At 46.0% G+C, this 21,676-nt stretch overlaps 1 protein-coding gene across 8 annotated transcripts; it reads left to right on the plus strand.

Annotated features, from left to right (window-relative positions):
- The first annotated feature begins 1,960 nt into the window (after positions 1–1,960).
- Positions 1,961–20,226, plus strand: pax6b (paired box 6b). 8 transcript variants are annotated; one of them, XM_029845793.1, is made up of 15 exons: positions 1,970–2,170; positions 6,314–6,491; positions 8,779–8,852; positions 9,092–9,145; positions 9,873–9,896; positions 12,093–12,223; positions 12,505–12,540; positions 12,626–12,841; positions 13,053–13,218; positions 16,268–16,426; positions 16,578–16,660; positions 16,773–16,920; positions 17,334–17,446; positions 17,658–17,799; positions 18,520–20,226. In XM_029845793.1, the coding sequence occupies exons 4-15, from the start codon at positions 9,133–9,135 to the stop codon at positions 18,603–18,605; spliced, it is 1,317 nt and encodes a 438-aa protein (XP_029701653.1). In that variant the 5' UTR covers positions 1,970–2,170; positions 6,314–6,491; positions 8,779–8,852; positions 9,092–9,132; the 3' UTR covers positions 18,606–20,226. The 8 variants fall into 8 exon arrangements, with proteins under 8 accessions (XP_029701656.1, XP_003977912.1, XP_029701653.1 ...); XM_003977863.3 differs by lacking the exon at positions 8,779–8,852 and having other exon boundaries at positions 1,969–2,170; XM_029845795.1 differs by lacking the exon at positions 9,873–9,896 and having other exon boundaries at positions 1,973–2,170.
- The last annotated feature ends 1,450 nt before the right edge of the window (positions 20,227–21,676 follow it).

The raw sequence follows: 21,676 nt of genomic DNA on the forward strand, positions 1-21,676 counted from the left end.
TCGCCACGCGCCTGCTGTGTGAGCAGCCCAGCAGGCCCGAGCATCGTATCCACTCTGGCGGCATCAGCTCCCAACTTTGGAAAACACCTTTTTATAGCCACTTAACGTTAAGACACAGTTTGGCGTGTTTCGACGCACGATTCCACATCCAAGCCGGAGCTATTTTAGAGAGACCAAAAGATTCAGAATTCAGGATTAACCGTGAAACTTACCTTTTCTTTGCAATGAATCTCCATTGCAGGTTGGAGCTCCATTCCGTCTCCTTTGGCTGGGACGTGTGTCTTTGAACGCAGCATCACCCTCTGCTCTCTGGCACCGCGCTGGGTCCCCTGGACATTCTTTCTCTGCCTGCCACAGTCAACAATCAGCTCATGAGGCGTAGAGAGATGGCAGCATGATGTTCTGCATGGCTAAAGAGGGGAGGTCGAACATGACACAATTTGCCTCAAATTTTGATCAGCAAGTGATTGGCGATGTCCCCGGGACGCGCACGAAGCCTCCCAAGTAACGTGGCTTTTTTATTCGAGTTCTGTGAATTTGGGACCCGATTCCAAAGCTTGTAAGCACAACTGTGTCTGCTGCCTTTACTGGCAGGAACCCGCGCTCATACTCCGGATTGGTGGAGATTTTGATGAGCGCCAGAGTTCTCATACATCTATTAGAAATGAGGATCCCGTGGGGGTGGAGGGTGGGGGTGGGGTGGGGTGGGGGTGGTGTGCAGCAGCAGCGTGGTGACGGCAGAGGGAAAACCGGCTGGACAGATTTGCCTTTACGCCTGATCTGCTTCTGGAGAGCGCGGCTGTGTGGGAAGGGAAAGGGAGCACCTGGCTCGACCGCTGTATACCCATCTCGTTTTATTGACAGGCTGATAAGCAGGGACCGAGCCGTGCGGTTTCCAGCGCGCATGTCGAGCACCCTGCTGCGTTGCACAGTATCGAGACCTCTTAATGGCTGCGCCTCCAAATAATGGCCCGAACACAGCCAGTCGTGACTGGCCCGTACCTGCGCCGTCACGGTGTCTTCCTGAGAGACAGGCAGGCGGCGCGGTTGCCCATTTACTCACCGTCTTGTTCAAATTGACACAAACATCAGAGGTCGTGAAACAGCATTTGAGGCTTTTAGCCGGCCTTGGTAAAAGGGAAACTGAAGCTCCATTACGAGTCCGGATAGCAACTTTATAGGGCTGTAGACATAAAAAGGGGATTTTAGCTAAAACAGTGGCATTATTTATAACATCATTTATGTTTATGGTGGTTCAGCCTCGAAACACAACCACGGCGGGATGTAGCTGCACATCTGACCCCAACCCGCTGCTGGAGGTTCAGATAAGTCACAAGGTTTACCTGCACAACACCTGTTGCAGGTTCACGGAAAACACGACCGCCACTTTTTATGAATAAATATCGAAAAAGTCACAGTTTGTAGCAACTGCTGTCATCAAGGTGAAGCCTGATAATAAATAAACTGTAAAAAAAACAACAGAAAAATAAGAAAATATTTTAACCTTATTTGTTCAAATGAAACAAAGCACCTGCACCAATGGGATACTTAAGACTTATTTGTAATATTTTGTAAAAATACGAATTCTACTACGACTATTAAATAATTTAACAATAACACCTTAGAAATGAAATGATTAATGACACAACGGGAAACTACATAATAATAATTATACAAATAATATCAGCACACACACACACACACACACACACACACACACACACACACACACACACACACAACCCATATTTTACTTCAGTGAACTAACCTAGAAAATTACAAAAAATCTAAAAGTAAATTCTCTCATCGGTACACGCACGTATACACGACGTGCACGCGCGCCAGTGGACAATAAACAGGCCGGTGAGCGCCACATGCACCTTGCACACTTCCCAGTTCGGCGCGTCCGTGTCCTGTAAGGTGTGACGTGGCCGCGTCTCTGCAGCCAATCACTGCCAACTTGAGGCTGATGCTGAAGGGAAAGTAACTGGTAAGAGAAGCGCATTTTTTTCCCTCACTCTCATTGACATTTCAACTCCACGACGGATCCGACGCAGATAGATTTTTAATCGGGACCTATAATTTTGTGTCGCTGACGCGCGGAGGGAAAGACCCGCGGAAGGAGAAAGCGGCTTTACGCGAGCAGGATACCCAAACTGACATTCATCCGGTGAGTGTGCAGCACTTTATTGCACTTTACATTTGGTTCCCTTCTGAACAACCACCACTTATATAGGTTAAAACAAATCTGAAGACCGATGTCCACTCATCAAATGTGCGCCCCACTGGCTCCGATGACGTTTCAGCCTTTACAAAGTGTGCAGACAGGTATTAAAACAAACACTCGGTCTCTCCGCCCAACTGATGACTGATGTGATGGATCAATAATGGTAAAATCACTTGGTAAGTCCTTGTTCACTGTAGCCGGGAGGTGAACACCCACTCTTGTTGTCATTTATCACGCGCAAATACAGCGTGTAATTAGCTGTTCTCGCCGTAGAATCAAGCGCGCGTCACTCTTGAAAAACGGCTTCGTCCTGCACAGAGAACCGAATGTGTTCAATCCCGCGTTCGATCCATCAACTTCCATCAGGTTATTGAAGCCCAGCAGCGCTCCAGCGCGCGCGGCTGAGCTCTTGGACGCAAATGTTGGGTTCGACAAGTTTGTGGCGTCGTGGAGTGACGTTGGGTCAGAACTTGGTCAGAATCTGGAGAGACGACGCGCGTGATAAAGCTTTTAAAAAATGCTCCTCGGGTTTTGACTCCACGGGTTTGCACGGTTGTGTGCGTGTGTTTGTGCGCGTTATTTTAAAATACATTTGTTATCGTACAGAAAATGCGTTTTCGCGTCGATATATTGTGAAAAATCTGACAGTGCACCGAGCTGTGCCACCGTTACCCGCGTTCAGCCGCCAGGAGCGGCTCATGTGGGCACCGTCATGGGCTCCAGCCGCTCCGTGAGTCCCCAGAGATGTGACCAAATGGATCATCACTTATATTTGAGTTAAAACGCGATTAACGTCCACGGAAATTCTGTCACATTGGAATTTGACTGCAAACATTTTAGAAGCTTAAGACGCAAAACTGGTCAAGAATGCCACATGTCGAGATTTGAAGACTGTAACAGACGCGCAGTTATTGAAGGAAAAGCTGATGCAGCAGCAAAAAATTATAAGAAAAGGAAAGAAAGAGAGTTTCAGCTCCAAAAACGCGTGTTCCAAATGCAGCCGAGTCGCGATTAATAAAGATAACGCAATTAAAATTCATTACGTTAAAGCGCGTATTTACATTTTATTTTTGTTTGAATTACTATTTACACATTATTTCTAGGGATCATATATGACATTAATAATTAAATATAAAATACACTGACATTAATGTCCCAAGTTAAAGAAAAACTAAAACAGAATAAAGTTGGCCATTGTTTCTTTCTAAAAAATTTTTACAATGTTGGGGACTGAAAATTATGTTGAGATATATAATTTCCGCGTTTGATGAAGCAAAATTAAGCTGCCAACTACTATGAGTAGTTTTGACCAGTGAAGCTGAATCGGTCCGTAAAGGGTTAACTGTAATCCCGAACCCGGGTTCGAACTGAGCCGGTTCCCCAGCGCTGCCTCTCCTTCCCTGTCCACAACAATGACACTTTTTCACTGCAGCTTCATCCCCTTATGTTTTTTCCTCCCTTTATTTGTATTTAAAACTTTGGATGGGCACAAAAACCTCGGTGCCTTTGGGGGAAATAGTGGCCGGAGTAAGCTCCCTTTTCAGGGCCTTTGGCTTTAGGTGCTGCTAATCCCAATTGGGCTAATTGCTTTTCCACCATCAGCCGATCCCATTTTCTTACTGACCCCTTCAGCAATCACACACTCCTTTACAGAACCAAAATACTGGAAATAATTTACAAACTGTAGTAATAAACCTTCCAAATAATAATAAATAACGGAAACTAAAGAAAGGAATCATTGTTCTCAGTTTAAACAAATAAATCGATACTGAGAGTATTGACACGGGAATTTGCTCCAGGAAGAGAGGATCTGGAGATCTGGCCTCAACCTCAAGAATGAGAGCTTTAAAACACACACACACACACACACACACACACACACACACACACACACACACACACACACACACACACACACGAGTTTATCAAGTTTAGCGCAGATGAGTGTAAGGTGAGTGTTTGGGTAGATCGCCGCCGTGATCACCACACACGCGCGCGCGCACACACACATTTGTGTTGCGTCATCTTTACAGGAAATCATGAGCAACATGAGGAAGGACGCACAGCACAAAATGTACAGGGCGAGGCGAGCGAGGGAGGGAGGAGAGTGGGGGTGTTTTTGGTCTAATGCATGTCTAATAGGGGGGTCCTTGACGAGAATATGTTGGGGACACCCCCCCGGCCCTCTCCCCTCCCTCCCACCGTCCTCAGCGAGTAGGAGCCGCGGCCATTCGCGGCAGGCCTATAGGCTGCGCCACCAGCCTAAGTGAGGAGAAACAATGTGGGAAGGAGAAACAGATGAATGTGCTCGTTTAGTTTACGGGTTGTTTGATGAAGGAGTACTGGCCAAAGTGTTGTTCCTCACCGCGGGACCCTCGGTGACAGTTTGAGCCGGTCCTCTCAGCTCATTATCTCGCCAGCCCACTGAGGGCCCCATTCAGGCCGGGCACTCCCTCCTTCCCTCCCCCCTCCCCCTCTCCCTCTCTCGCAGAGTCGTTTGTCTACTCATTGAGCCCACTGTCAGGAATGCGATGGTTGTTAGGGAGCCCTCTTTCACCTCCAAAGTGTTTTATTGATGAGCTCTGACTTCTCCTACTTTTTCACATGTCAAAGAAAGTCAAGTGTAGGCCTCCCGACTTCATTTCATGCTCCCTCCATCCCAAAAACACAATTTTTCCCATCCCCCCGCGTGTTTCCTCTCTCTCTCTCTTTTTTTTGCCTATTCACGCACCCCCATTCTCTGCCCCTACATCCATACAAGCCTCTCCAAGTCAGCGGACAGGCTCCCGGATGGCCACCTCCTGGTCCGGGGGTGCGCGCTGAAACGCGGGCGCGGAGCGTTTGCTTTTGGGTGCGTTGAGCTGTGCCTTAATAGCCAAGTCATTCAAGCAGCGCGGTTTGAGCGCGTGTGGTCATGGCTACACAGTCATTAGCTTTTACTTTTATTTACGCGTGCTATTTGCTGTCAGGTCGCAGGAGTGACGTCGTCGCGCCTCGCAAATGCGTCCATAAAAAGCAGCGGGGCTTGCCTAAAGGGGGGGGGGGGGGGTGGGGGGGGGGGGGGGGTGTTCAGGGGAAGGTGATACCCAAAAGAATCAACAAAAGCACGTGGTGCACATTTTGGTTTGGTTCTGGGTCCGGGCAGGAAGGAGGGGAGAACTTTCCCCTCAACACCGGTTGTGTGTGTGTGTGTGTGTGTGTGTGTGTGTTTTTTTAACTTTTGAGTCAATTCACGCTCCAGATGATTCACGTCCGTGGGAACCAAATACCTTTTTAAAAAAGAAAGAAAATGATTGATTGTTTGACAGAAAAATCACAATCACGTTACACACACACACACACACACACGTTTCACATAATTGAGCTCGTATTTTCTCGGATCCGCTACGCAAGGTTGCGGCATTAACGTGCGTGCTGCTGTTTTGCCAAGATTTGCCCCCCCTAGCAACACTAGTCAGCCCCAGGTTGGAGCTGAAAATGCCCGAGATTCCCTGCGCGGACGCGATTCAGCCTGGAAGAATGGAGCTTTTCCCGTCCAATGGGCATTTCCGAGGCGGCTGCTCTGCAATAGGACAACATTCAGCGAGTGAGCGCCGCGTATTTGCGTGCGTGGGTTGATTAGTAGGTTGGGAAGACGAGACTCGCTCCCTCTTTTCTTCTCTCTCTCTCTCTGTTTGCCGTGGCTCGGCCCCGTTTCCCGCTTGGGCTGTGGCGCAGGGGGGAAGTGTTTATATGGGGGATGATGACAGAGGTCGGGTCGCGCTAATGGGCCGGTGAAGAGCGGCGGAGGGAGGCGAGGCGCACAGCAGACCGGGAACACGCACATTAATACACTTGTTCCATCACCAATCAACATAGGTGTGCTCATTCTCTTCTGCCCACCTCCTTCCCCGCCGCCACCAATATTCCCTGCCTTCCTCCCCCTCCCTCCACCCCTCCACCCCCCTTCCCCCGCTCTCTCTTCTCTTCCCCACTCTCTCTCTTTCCGACTCTCTCATTCGCTCTCTCACACGCCAGCGCACATCCTTGCCAAACTCCGTGCGTCCTGACATCTGAGTTCACTGTCAATCTCTGTCCACTTCGCAGGGATATCCCCTCCGTCTCGGCCGAAGACCACTGGAAACTAATTTTTGCCTCTTCGAAAACTTCCCGCGAGACTGACTGACTGATCCCGGTCGGCTTTTTTCCTGCTTCTGCGCTGTGGAGAACTTGTGTCCTGTAGTTTGCTGAGGACTTTGACAACAACACAGGATGCCCCAAAAAGGTGAGATGTGACCTAAAATCTGCCTCGATGTAACATCAGCGGATTATTATTTTGATGCACGAAAATGGTTCATTTTACCAATAAAATATAATTTTATTGATTCAGTTTTGAACCTGACGAGACTTTTCTGGTATTTACTGTGCAGCCTGTTTTCTGACTGGCCTCTCCGGGATGCAGGCAGCCCACAGCGGCTCTCGCCTGCTTCCTCTGCTCGGTTCTGGTGCCGTGTTTCGGCCTCCGGACCACTGGCCTCTTATTTCTAACAGTAAAGAGTGAAAAGTCACGTCGGGCCAGGACAGCGATCCTCGTGCAGAAAGGGGCGCAATGACCCGTTGAGCAAAAGTGTCAGATTGATTCACGCAGCGAGTCACCCGAGCGCCTCTAAAAAAGTTGTTGCGGTGGGGACGTGCGTGCGTGCGTGTGAGCCACAAAAATGCTTTCGAACATCTATTCCTAAGAAGATGAAATAACTTATACATTTACGGCAATTGTGTAATATTTTAAAAATAATCCTGCAGGTTTACAGTCACGTTTAAAATACTTTTAATATCATCAAATTTGATCTTTCCGTCGCTCGATCCGGAACTCGAGTTTTCTACAAATTAAAGGAATAAATACACACATTAATTTGTAGAAATATTAACATTTAAATCAATAAATTGAATTCTACAGTTCAGATAATTCTCTCCGAATATATTAATAATTAGGATTGGAAAATGGCATTTTAAAATGAACATCATTTGTCAACAATTATGGTGGCTGTTTAGGAATCAGAACGAACCTGTTGACTTGGTGCGTGATGATGATTAATTCAATATCCTGTAAATGTTCAGCTATTTCTGACAACGGCCGACGCACAGTGAGCCGGTTCCCCGCATGTGCATGTTGAGTGTAGCGGCCAGAAAAAGCTCACTGAATTAAGACATTGTTGTTACGGATTACTAAAGGAAAAGAAATGCAGATTAGATCGTCGTTAACCTCTGGAGCAACAACGTTTGAGCCCTCGACCTTAAATAAATGATTAACCACTTGCTCTTTATAAATCCACTGACAGCACAGTGGTTCCGCCATGAATACAGCCTGTTGAATCAAAATAAACCTTAAATATCAAAGGCTATTTTAAAGAGCCCTGCAATAATGCCGATAATAATCGTTACTTTGATTGGCGCCTGTGATTGCGGGATATTTTATGCTAAACAGGCTAACTGCGGTTATGTGGGCCCAGTGTGATGGAATCTGAACTTAATGAATGCAGCCTATTTGAGAAACATGAAAAAATAAAGCACAATTTAAATTCACCGGCAGTTTGCGGGGACCAAACGCAGCCTGTCCGCCGACGTCATTAGGCCGTTTTGCTTTGCACACAGGACGACTGTGGCTGCAGAGAGAAGACTTCAGACATCTCCCTCTCTGGCCTCCCTTTGTATCCGCTCCTCCCAGTCAATGGCGGCTTTAATGCATTTGTCTTTCCCAATTGAGCGCCCTGCCGCGCTCTTCTTCCTGCCGGCTCACTTTACAATCTGCACCAGCAGCACAAAATAACCACCAAATATGCAGAGACAGAAAATACATTTTAGATGTTTTATTTCTCTATTTTAAAACGAGGAGAAGGGGAAAAAAATCGTTCACGCACCGGCGGCGCCGGGGTCACGGTCGTGTGTGTGTGTGTGTGTGTGTGTGTGTGTGTGTGCGTGAGAGGGAGAGAGGGAGAGAGAGGGTGTGTGCGTGAATGGTCCCGGAGGGGGTGGATTCATGCCTCTGGCTCTTTGTATTAATCTGAACTTGTTGGTGTGTCTACTAGGGGAGCTGTGTGGTTCTTGTCGCGAAGGCCGAGTTTGAGATTCACCGAGGGGGGAAAAGTGGGGGCGCATAGTTGGAAGTCCAACAAGCTTTGTTCCAAACTTTTGCAGAGCACTGAGGCAGGATAGAAACCGTGTGTCACTGTGCAGGTTCCACAACACACCCCATAAAAGAGGGGCAACTTTATTCAAATAAATAGATCCTGCTGAGCGGAGGAGACGCGGAGGGATTGTTGGGGTGAAAACAGTGAAAAGAAATCAGCAAAAGCCGTGAAGGAAACAGGTTGTTAAACAGGCCAAATATTACGGAAAGCCTGTTCTTTTCTATTCACTGTGACGAGGCCTAACGGAGAGAGCTCGAATAACCAGTTTGGACTCGCTTGGCAGCAGATTTATTGAGGTTAACTGCAAATGTAGGATGAAAATACAGTGAAGTGCATCCGGATAGTTGTGGTTGTGCTAATGTGTTGTTTTGCTCTGTCCCATAGGGAGACATTAAGTAGTGAAAACGGCAGATGATTGACTAAATTGTTATAAAGTGGACAGTCAACTCTGTTTCAAGGCAAGTTTAATTAAAAAAAATCCATACATACACTGAGGATGTCAAATTCATGATAATGTTAAAGAACACCCGAATAAAAAAAATCGATCGATGATATGAGAAACGTTTTCCAATGTTGTTGTTGTTGTTGTTGTTGTTTTTAAAAGAAGAATCAAAGAAATGTTGCATTATTTCAAAACATGATCGTTATCATCTGAAGCTAACCAGAAGGGTTTTTTTCTTCTCCCTGTGACGTTCAGAATACCACAACCAAGCCACGTGGGAGTCTGGCGTAGCCTCAATGATGCAGAACAGTAAGTTAATGTTATTATTTATTTTTTTTAAAAGCATATTTGGTCTTCTGCCTTTTTGATGACAGCAGCACGTTTTAAATGTGGCTTCCACGGAAGCAGCACCCACTGACATTATGCGCCGCGTCCTTACGGCCGATTCAAGAGGCAAACATTTGCATGACTTTGAGGAAGAGGAGGGCGAGATACTCTCAAATTAACATACTTTTTTAATGATAGGTGGGCAAGTTATTATCGAACAAGTTAATCACAGGAGGAAGACGGGGGACAGAACAGAAAGAGGGGAGGGCTGAGTCGAAAGCGAGATTTTTTTTTCTGCTTGAGTTGCTATTAAATAATTGCACAGCCGTCTGCATTAGCGTTAGAGCTGCTGCCAGGCTGCATACGAGATTAGCCGCGCAGGGAGAGAGGCTTGCATGAAACATGAGGAACAGCAATAATGTCTTATGTAGATTAGTCCATATTCTTCACGGACAGACAGTGGGGACCAGAAAGAGAGCGCGCGTATTATAACCGCGGGCCTCGGCCCGGACTTGGATAAATATTAGCAAGCATATTGTCATGGGTGCCAATCAAAACTGTAGACGACGTTTGCATATAAAGGTGACGGGCCCCTGTGTTTAAAGTGGCCCTTGAGTTGAATTTCTGTGTTGTGCGTGTGAGTGCGTGTGTGTTGAAACGGAAAAAAAAGCATAAACATGACACATTTTCTCTCTTACTGCTGGACAAGAGGTGTATGACATCTGTGATGAAGGTGTGTGGAATAATTTTATTACATTATTCTCCATATACCTGGATGACGTGTATGTGCTGTAATCTGTGCGCCTTTAACCTCAAACAAAAACAAACACGATAAAATAATCTGGGAATGGGATCATTTCGGATCAAATATTGGGAATTGTAGCCTCTGTTGCGCTGCGCAGTAATGAGGCCTCAGCAGAACTGCGCGCTCCCCGGTCGGTGATGATGAAGATGATGATGGTGATGATGGTGATGATGATGAGGGCGCCGATGCTCTCCTGGCTTTGGCGTGTGATGTGTGGTGCGAATTGTCGAGGAGATATCATTGGGAGCGGCCCTTTGGGTTGTCTAAAGGTCGCGGCGGCCTCCGCGGCTTTTGTGTTAATAACTCCTGGCTCTATATGGTGGGCAGCGTCCAAATTGACACCATATGTTTTCCTATTAGTCGCCTCGCAATAGAATACAAGGCGCATAATCAGCGCCAGCGGGCGAGATCGACTCTGCTCACTTGAGGGAATTGTGCCATGATTAAGACTTAACCTTCGGAGAGTTGGGTTTTTCTGTCCTTATCTGACGGCTGTATCGATTTATGTGATAGTTGTAAATCAATCAGACGTGACGGAGAGGCTGCAGAGCGGCGCTGCTAATGCGCAGGGGCCAATTTCAGCGTAAGAAGTCTATTAATTCGGCTTAATCCGGGAATTACCCAAAGAGCAGGAGGGATGATAATGGGTTTACTATCAATCAGATCCTCGCAGGAAGATTATTACACATTGCGGGAAAAAGAGATGTGTGTTAAGCAGGTTTATTTTCGCCGCGCACAGGCCGTTTTTGAGCGTTTATTGGGAATAAAATGTGCGCGTTCAGGGAAGCTCCTGTGACATATTTCATAGCAGAGACGCCCGCCGACTGCACACAACAGGGCTGCAGTGGCTGCGAGCATTTGTTGTCAAATACAAACAAGGGGTGGGTGGGCAGGAAAGAGGGGGGAGAACTACTTGTCACTTTTAATATGTTAAGAATCCAGGCGCGCCCTCGTTTGTGTGGCCGCGCGTAGCCCCTGGCCACCTTAAAACGAAGTCTCCCTCCGAGGGTAAACGAGTAGCGTCCAATTTTGTCTGAGTGATATCCAAATGCAGACAGAAAGGGTCGTTTTATCATGCTACTATTTGTCGTGACGATGCGATTTTCAAAAGCAGAGCGGTGTCATAAAGTGACATGCCTGCCACAAGTGCTCCAACTGATCTTTTCAATTAGCCTCCCATGCATGATCCGAGGCGACTTCCGCCTATTTCCAGAAATTAAGCTCAAACTTGACGTGCAGCTAGCTTTATTTTAAAGACAAATGTCAGGCAGGCTCATCATATTTTCCCCCTCTTCTATATTTGGAGCTTATTTATTGCTAAGGAGCCTCTGCTCCCGGAGTCAATGTACCGGGCGGCAGCGCAGGGGAAGGCAGCGGAGAGGCAGAGCGCACAGGCACTCCGGGGAGTCGGTTCTCCTGTTTGGCTTCAGGTTTGCGGGCTTCTCTTCTGCTTTAGCGGCATCTGGCGCAACGATGATTTGAAAGAAAAGGCACTCTTTAAAAGACATCAGCACAATAACAGGTATTTCACAGCCGATGCCTCCGCGGTGCCTCGTCTTCGTGACGCGTAACTGTTGCTTTTTACGAGGATTAACGTTGTCGCTGTCGACTCATCGTCACCTTTTAAAAGGATTTTCAGTTTTTCTGCTTCGATGTTATTTAGTCATAACGGCTGTGGTGATTATCTCAGAGTTTATGGGAGAGGTGCTGATGTTGGAGCAGGTGCATGGAGCCGCAGAACGATGCGAGGGTTTTAAAGTAAGAGCTTGTCGGTTTGACAGAGGCGATCGATGATTAGGTTTATTATTATTATTATTAAAAGAAGGAAAAACTATGATCCTTTTTATTTTCAATGACAGTCGGCGCTTCTTCTGTTAGCCTCCGGAATACACGCGCAATAATTCGAAGCGCACAATTTACTTATTTTTAAATGTTGTGTATATAAATATATTTTTAAAAATTAAATCGGCTGCAATGAACATTTTTTTCTGTCTTCATTTTAATCTCTATTACGCTTCCGCCATCCTCCTCATCATTCAGTGGCAACATTTGCTTTATTACCTGTGCTGTCAGCCGGCGTTCTGCCGGCGTCGGGATGATTCGGGTGCCTTTGTCTCCATATAGGTCACAGCGGCGTGAACCAGCTTGGTGGTGTGTTTGTAAACGGTAGACCGCTGCCGGATTCCACCAGGCAGAAAATAGTTGAACTTGCTCACAGCGGTGCCAGACCCTGCGACATCTCCAGGATACTACAGGTGACCGCCGCGCACCTTTACGCACAGAAAACACCAGAATGTTTCTGAAAGATGTGAATTGCTCTTAACATACCAAAAACTGGAAATGCTTTCAGTTTGAAGCCGCATCTTCCTTTACAGCTGTTGCGTATCGAAGTCTGACATTATTACTGACCAACGATAGTCAGTTGTTGAATTAAAAAAGCAGAGGAAAGGGAAAAGACGTTACCTCTCTTAGAGAATAAACCTATAAGGAATGCCTAATGTACAATTCAAGGCATATTTTTTGTGTTTAACTATAGACCCATGATGCAGTCCAAGTGCTGGACAGTGAAAAGGTGAAACTTATTTGACGCCATCTTAGAAATTCCCTTATTAGTCGTAAATAATGTATGTGAATTGTGCCTTTTGTTTTCCATCCAGGTGTCCAACGGCTGTGTGAGCAAGATCTTGGGTAGATATTATGAGACTGGCTCTATACGACCACGAGCAATAGGCGGCAGCAAGCCCAGGGTCGCCACACCAGAGGTGGTCGCGAAAATCGCGCAGTACAAGCGGGAGTGCCCATCTATTTTTGCGTGGGAGATCCGTGACAGACTTCTGTCGGAGGGCATCTGCACCAACGACAACATCCCCAGTGTAAGTGTATTGACTGGAAGTTATGTGCATGATTTGATTTGCCACATGAAATGACTTTTTCCTCATGCAGATGGGCAGCCAACCATTCAGTCAATTAGAAACCTTCTTGGTCTGAAAGTATCTGTCAGCGGAGTGCGCATGTGCGCGCGCATGTGACATGTTGCTTGCTGCGACCCTAATATTATTGTGACGTGTGACTCTTGTCATTCAGGTGTCATCGATAAACAGAGTCCTCCGCAACCTGGCGAGTGAAAAGCAACAGATGGGCGCAGATGGCATGTATGACAAGCTGAGAATGCTCAACGGTCAGACAGGAACCTGGGGGACCCGGCCCGGCTGGTACCCCGGAACATCAGTGCCAGGGCAGCCCAACCAAGGTGAGCTTCATTACCGTGCACGTCCAACAAAGACGCCACGTGCGCGGTTTAGTTAAGCGTGTTTTTACGCGCAGTCACAGAAATATTACCGTTATTGGACGTTACGGAGTTCCAGGTTTGTTTTTCCAACGCGCAGAAAGGTGCCGCGTGATGGACGAGACGACCAATTAAGACCTGCGGATTAGAGAGCGCGCGCTCTGAAAGCCTCCACTGTCCCACACAGGGATGTGCGTGACAGCGGCTTGTCTTTTCAGCAGAGGTGTCCATCCAACAGGCCGCATACTTCTCCTCCCGTCCCGATGCGGAGGCAGAGAAGGGGAGCTGCTGTGTGCGCGGATATCAGTACAAAGGAATGTTTTCGTTCACACGCAACGTTTGGTTATGGGAACCGTGCGCGCTACGTGTAATTGCTCATTAGGGAAGGTTTTGTCTGTCCTGATGGCAACATGCGGGAGCGTGGAGGCTGCTGAGGAAGTCTGAGCGCAGCGGCGCCGCCGTGGGCCTGCGGCAGGCCCGGGAAGAGGAGCGACGGATGCCGCTAATGATGCCCACAGCACTACCGGGGAGAGCAATAATAACAAGCATAATAATAATGGCAATAATAATAGTGATAATAATCACAATAACGCTGGTGCCACTAATAACAAGCACAATAATACTGGGGATACTGGGGATAATAACAATAATAATAATGATGACAATAATAATAATAATGATTATAATAATGCCACTAATAATACTCAGAATAATACTGCGTATAGTAATAATAACAATTAATCATTATTATCTAATGACAATAATAATAAAATAACAATAACAACGATAATAATAATAGTAATAATAATAATAATAATAGTAATAGTAATAATACTAATAATACTACTACTAATAATAATACTAATAATACTACTACTAATAATAATACTAATAATACTACTACTACTAATAATAATAATAATAGGGCCGGAAGTGGTGGAATTCAGTCGTTCAAAAATAATTTGCATATCTTTGATCACCATTGAGACACGTGTGACTTTATTATCGAGCATTAAAGCGGAAATGATTATATTCACATTTAAAATTATAATTTTTTAAAGAAAATATGACGTAATAGCTACGTTTCTTGTCATTAAAGAAGAATTAAGTGGATGTAATCAAGTTCCAATACTAGTAATAAGTAAAAAAGTCTAATATTAATACTAACAATTATTATAATTATTCGTACTATTCGTAGAATTTTGTCGATAACAACAACAACAACAACAACAATAATAATAATAATAATAATAATAATAATAATAATAATAATAATGGAACAATTTAAACAGTTTTCCCCGCCGATGAGCAGATAAAATGAGGGATCCTAAAAGAGGAAAACTTTATCGGAAGAAAACCGAATGATCACAGACTCTTTATCGGCCTCTCTCGCTATACGGCTCTAAATCCCGTCTATAGGATTTAGTCTCTCACTTTCTCTTTCAGTTCTAAGCGGTTTCTCAAGAGTGTTTTGATCCGGTCTCAGCAAACTGAAAAGTGCCGCAATTGGTTCGGTATCTTTTTTTTTGCTGCTTTTCCGCCTCACTGACTGAGACATCGTGATTCTAAAGAATGAGTTTATTTCCCAGCGCTTTTAGAAAGAAAACAAATCCCATCTCAGCGTCAGTGGGTCTGGCAGACGGATAATAGCGGCACATTCACTCCTTTTTATGGATTATCCGGAGTGAAGAAACAAATAGCGTGGATACAAACTATCGGCCGAAAGAAGAACACTTTGGTCTATTTTCCAGCAGGGAAATTGTCAAATAACAACACCAGTGAACCATATTAGGATGCAGTAAATATGCCTCCGGGGCTGTTTCTGCAGCAGTACTGCCGACGTTAAAACCAAAGCATCAAAGGCAGCAGTTCGGGCTGGTGCACCTGTCCCGGGCCGGGCCCGCGGTCCACCTGTCCCGGGCCGGGCCCGCGGTCCACCTGTCCCGGGCCGGGCCCGCGGTCCACCTGTCCCGGGCCGGGCCCGCGGTCCACCTGTCCCGGGTCGGGCCGGTCCTCTCACCGGTGAGACATGTGAGCGCAGCCTCTGCTTAATTTCGCATTAACTTCTCGGGGTGATAATGATGTCCAACAACAGGACAGACATTAGCCGATAAGCTTCGCCCTGTGTCTGAAGGGCCCGTGAATAGATTGGCCTTATTTCGGTTGTTCGGGAGGTTGCGTGCGCTCTCCTCACTCATTTGTTTCCAATTGAAGACAGAAATCCTGAGTGGCGTGGAGCTGGCCGGGGGACGTGATTAATGACGGTAGTGGATAAGGGTTAACACACTGGTCTCAAAGCTCTGTTGACTGGGATCGTCGTGCGCACAAAGCCGGAGCACTATAGCCTGCGCTCCTCCACAGAGAGAAGATCCTTTTGTCACCTCCTCCAGTGCCCCCCCCCCCGCCACACACACACACACACATATATCACACCCACCGTGGGCTCACTGCTCGTCCCTGCCTGTGTCCATAGTTTAATGGTTTCCCTTACTCCTAGAGGCATTGTATCTTCCTGAAAAGCGTCTTCTTCTATTCAAAAGTTGGTGGTCACCTCAATGGCTATACCAACGCCCATATGGGGACCATTGACGCATTGCTCAGCAGCAAAAAAGAAGCGGGGGTGGAATAGAGAGTTTGGGGTTTTAATACATCTCATAGGCCGTGAAAGCAGGCTCGCCACATCTTGTCACATTTCTCTTAACCTTTAGAGAACTCGCCATTGTTGGAGTTGCCTCACCAGCCTGTTTTTCCCACAATATTTTATAAACAGCTTAAATGCAAAATCTTCTTCATATTTCGCCCCCCCCCATCTCGGAAACATTAATGAGAAATTGCAATCATTCGTCTGATTTTGAATTAAATCAACCGTGATGGGAGGGCTTTTAATTAATGATGTCGCGCTTCATCTGTACAATTAACTCTGGGCTGTTACAACAGCGAAGCGGAGAATTAATTATTCAATTAGCTTAATTGAATGTATATTTCCATTCTATGTGTTTTTGTTCGGGTGCAGATGGCTGCCAGCAGCAGGACGGTGCCGGAGAAAACACCAACTCCATCAGCTCGAACGGGGAGGACTCGGAGGAGACGCAGCTGAGGCTGCAGCTCAAGAGGAAGCTGCAGAGGAACCGCACGTCCTTCACGCAGGAGCAGATCGAGAACCTGGAAAAAGGTGGAGATCTAGAGTTGCTTCAAGAAATACCGCAGTTATTAACAATAAAAGTATGGCTTTGAAGCCAAAACAAGCGGGCTGTTCTTCACAGTTAAACCCCCGTATTTCCCGCTTATTTACCGACACTTTTCTACCGTTTTCCGCGTCACAGAATTTGAAAGAACTCATTACCCCGATGTTTTTGCGCGAGAGAGACTAGCGGCAAAAATTGACCTTCCGGAAGCAAGAATACAAGTGAGTTATTTCAAAGTATTTTCTCCAGCAGACAGAGTCAGAAAAGGAATTTAAAAAAAATAACGAAAGGTTTCTAAAATTCCATGAAGTTAATATGAAGCTTTGACTGCAGGTATGGTTCTCAAATAGAAGAGCAAAGTGGAGGAGAGAGGAGAAGCTGCGGAACCAGCGCCGCCAGGCAAACTCATCCAGTCACATTCCAATCAGCAGCAGCTTTAGTACCAGTGTCTACCAGGCCATCCCCCAGCCCACTACACCGGGTAGGTTCAACACAGCTGGGCCTGCACTGACGGGCCCCCGGGCCCCCAAAGAAACCCCCCAAATTGGCAGCGACTGTGGCGCACGGGCAGAAATATGTATCCTCTTTAATCAGAGTTTATTGATAAAATATGCTCGCATTTTACCGAAGTGAGACAGCACCCACCTTATATAGTACCACGTGACAATCCGCGGATTAATATGAGTGGGGAGAAAAGGCCTGGAAGACTGTGCGTTCTAGTTCCATTAGATGGGGGACTGAGTAAAATCCTCGGCTGACTATCCGCGTAAATACCGAACTCACGAGTCCGAGACGCACTCACACCGACCACCGGGCAAAGCGTGACCGGAACTCTCGCACGGGAGGGCCCGGGTCCGGGCAAGGTTCTAAGCAGCTCTTCCTTCTGGTTGACAGTGTCTTTCACCTCGGGGTCCATGCTGGGCCGACCTGACTCTGCGCTCACAAACACCTACAGCGCGCTGCCCCCCATGCCCAGCTTCACCATGGCCAACAACCTACCTATGCAAGTAAGTCTGCTGCCACATCTGAAACCTCATATTTGGAAGAGTAGCGTCAAACATTTATGGAATCTTTTAAAAAAAAAAATCTTGATCTTTCCTTTGGTGTATGTGAAACTGAAGGACTGATTTTGTGCAATGAAATCCAAACGTCACAGTATTCCGGGGGACATTTATGGTTGGCTAAGCTAATGTAAAATAAATTCTCTCCCATTTATAGCCCAGCCAGACCTCCTCTTATTCCTGCATGCTGCCTACCAGTCCGCCTGTGAATGGGCGGAGCTACGACACATACACGCCCCCTCATATGCAGGCACATATGAACAGCCAATCAATGACAACTTCTGGTACCACCTCAACAGGTAGGCAGACAGTTCATCGTGTTAACATGCATGACTCAATCCTACAACCCAGAGGGCACTATCTCGAGATGATCTGCCACCTTTCCTGTAATTCTTGGGGGTACTACATAGCCATTTAAAATTAAAAAAACAAACAGACTATGACTTGTCACTGCAGCCTCATGTTTCCATTTCCATTTCCAACTCAGTGCTTGGAGACGTCTGCAGATCAGTCCCTCTGCATCCCATGTCACTTTCTGTCTGCAGTTGCATGAACAAAAAGGCTCATTTCATTGCTGCTCTGTGCCATCATGTCAATCCCACCGCTCCAGCCCATAGTTTAGTTCCACCCCATTAGAATGCTGTTACTGAGAGCCATATATACTGGTTATAGTCATGAAGAGTTAATCATGCATAACCACATTTCCTCTGTGCTAAATTGCTAATTAATTTGATTCATTTGCTGTTGTACTCTCTATGTTTGAATGCCATCGCCTAAGCCCAAATTTATCGAGCTTGCAGCCTTTTACTGTGCAGCCATGTGCTCAGCGTCGCCTCGTGGCAGAGCCACTGCTCAGCTACCTGCTAGCAGAATAAAAAGTGCTCATTGCTATAAAGCTCACCACCTCTAGCTTTCACACTAACTGTGCATGGTGCATCTACTCATCTAACGTAGCATGCTGTCTTATATGCTTTTGGCCCCCCCGATCGTCTGACATCGTTCCCTTCTTGTCTCTATAGGACTCATCTCTCCTGGAGTGTCTGTCCCTGTCCAAGTCCCAGGGAGCGAGCCTGACATGTCTCAGTACTGGTCAAGACTACAGTAGAGAGAAAAGCTACTTCACCCTGTAACCACCCACTCCACCAAGGCCCTCCGGCAGTGCTCCTCACACACACGGCACAGGAGAGTAGGGAAGGCGAGAGAGGGTTGCGAAGGACAGAAGAGGAGGAAAAAGAGAGAGAGACTCTGGGAGACCCACAGGGACATCTGGGCTTTGCTTTTCCAGCAGGAAGTTGTGCTGTTCTGTAGCCCTATGCTCATTCAAATGAGGACTTGGTAGAGAGAACAACGGAAGAGACATTTTTTTATTTTAAAAAAAGGACCTCTGTAAAGTACCCGGTGTTACATTTTTATGGAACAAAATCTTATCTGTTTTTTTTTTTCTATTTCCAACTTCAGTCATTGTTTCCTTTGTTTTCGCTGGTGTGTTATAGTAAATGGCCATTTGTATGTTAATATGAAAAAACCAAGATCAAGTACTGATAGATGGACTTCTAGAAACCATGTTGGTCTTGCGTTTGTGGGAGAGAGAACCCGAGAGATTCTGCCATGACTATCTTTTAAATCTGCTTATATCGAGACTTTCTGCCAGCCTCTGCATGGTCTTTGGAAGCTGTTGCATATCATTAAAGATGAAAAGCTGGAGGGAAGACTCTTACTGTGTTGACAAAAAATATATTTATTGGTCGTTTCATTTTTTTTGTTGCTTTTTTACAAATGGACATTTCAGTGGTGGGAATTCAAACTCGATCCACCCACCGAGGCTGCGAGTTCCTCGGACGGCGAAAACCCGGATCATCCCTCGGCGGTTAGGAGCAAAGACGGCGCGGCGAGCCACGCGGCCGGGGAGCCGCTGGCCTCGGTGGGTGGACTCACCCCAGATTAACAGGGAGAAAAAAACAGGTGTAAAAGAAAACCTGTAGTCTGTAAATGGTAGACTGCATCTTCGATATAATACAGTTCTGTTTCTGTCAAAATGTAAAGTACTTGTCTTCCCTTGAAATCTTAAAGAAAGATTTCTCCAATAAAAGTTGATTTCATTTATATCCCCAAGAATATTCTATAAATGTTCCATGCATCATAAAATACATTTCTTTAGGGGTCAGGTACAATTTGTCTCTTAGGGTTAGTTGTATTATAGTGTCCTATGGTCAAAAAATTGTGCAACTAGAAATATTTAATTCCTATAATTATGATTAAACATTGCTTGACAGAGTTTTAAACTTAAGTGTTTGGCAGTTGTTTACAAGTACATATCAGATTTAATCATTGTTGATTGTAAGACAGACCAAAGCCTTTGTATTTCATCTAGTACACGGTGGTTTTTTTTTCAATAGTCTTGTGTTGCAACATTTTGTACACATGTTCTGTTCCGTTACATTGGCTTGGACTTCTTGAGGCTGCAGCCGAACCCCTGCAGTCCGTATTTATATTTGGAGACCATGGGAGGGTTTTTCTAGCATCATCTGTCATGCTCTTTTTAAGTTTGGCATTTTTTGTTTTCAGTGTGTCCCCAGAACACGGACACACACTGGGTTTACGTCTGAGCGATGCTTGAGATGAAACGTCTACACGCTGTCTCTTAAATATTTCAATTTAATTTTATTTAAAATGGAGCTTTCTAAATGTATTTTGTGAAAACTATAAAACATTTTGTACAGTAAAAATTGTGTCTTAAAGAACGCCTTCTTGCCTGTTCAATGCTGTGTCACATGATGCGCCGTGGCAGCAACGCTCCAGTCTGACGTGCACAAATTCCAGCACAGGCGTAAAAACACATGCACACAAGTCCAATTCCCACCAAATGAAGGTGGCCACATTTACAAAGCTCTCTTGATGTGTGGGAGTGGACACAGAGCACAACACCAACACACAATGAGAAAGGTCAAGCAATTCACTGTTGTTGTATCACAGTTACGATGGTATGATTTCTTCTTTAACAGAACCAATGAGGAGGAGGAGGAGGAGGAAAGAGAAGAGCAAGAGAGAGAGAGAGAAAAGTCATGGAATAAAGCAGTCAGAGCCTCGAGCGAGGCAAAGGAGCGATTGTGTGGCAGAGTGAGTTATTTTGCTTCACTTGCTGCCTCAGCAGGGGGTTGTGTCTGTGTGTGCCTGTGAGTGGGGGGGTGGAGAGAGAGTGAACACATAAAAGGAGAAGGAGAGCAAGGTCAGGTAACATTCACACAGCAGGTAGAGACAACAGAAATCCTGCTCAAAATTGAACTGAATTTACACATCTCAACAAGAGATGATCAGAAGTTCAAGAGCTCCGCCCCCTTCGCAATTAATGCAAATGTTCAACTCATTTAATAGTTTTTCCACACAGATGAAGATCACAGGGAGGGGTAGAGAGGACAGGTTAGGCAGCTGCAAGAATATAAATAATTACAGAGCGAGAGGGAGAGAGACATAGAGAGAGGGGGAGAGAGACATAGAGAGAGACAGGGAGAGAGACATAGAGAGAGGGGGAGAGAGACATAGAGGGAGAGAGACATAGAGAGAGAGGGAGAGAGACATAGAGGGAGAGAGACATAGAGAGAGAGGGAGAGAGACTTAGAGCGAGAGGGAGAGAATGGAATATTCTACATGCAAGAAGGATTTCAATTAGCAGAAGTCTAAATAAAACACAGCGTCGGGATAAAAAGGCTTCAGTGTGTCTCTGTGAGCTCTGCACAACAGCTCCAAAGTTTTAATGAGTCAGGCCTTGTCACCAGGTCACCGTGCGCTTTTAAGTTGCCCACTACATTCATTTCGTACCATAAAAGTGAATGTAAATGTGGGTATTTTAAATATGTATTGTGCTGCTTGAACAGAGCAGGACTGTGAGGCCTTTCAACAGCCCCACCTCAGCTACAGCCACTGCGGGAAAAGAGCTCTGGCCGAATCAATAGGACATGAGCGGCAGCTGCCAAAGACCCGATTATAAAGGCGCATTCTCTGCGCTCGGTCCCGCGGCTTTCATTTCTGCTAAAGGCTAAGTGGGGCTTTCAGGAAGTGGGTCCTCTGAAATGTGCCAGCAGCACCAAGCCTTCACCTTTTGTGTTACTTCAAATAAAATTTGAGGCTCAGACTGGTGTAGAGCTGACATTCTGCTGCTTCTCCAGGATAAATTATGAA

This window comes from Takifugu rubripes, chromosome 13, assembly GCF_901000725.2.
Source record: "Takifugu rubripes chromosome 13, fTakRub1.2, whole genome shotgun sequence".
In the NCBI taxonomy this organism is placed as follows: domain Eukaryota; kingdom Metazoa; phylum Chordata; class Actinopteri; order Tetraodontiformes; family Tetraodontidae; genus Takifugu; species Takifugu rubripes.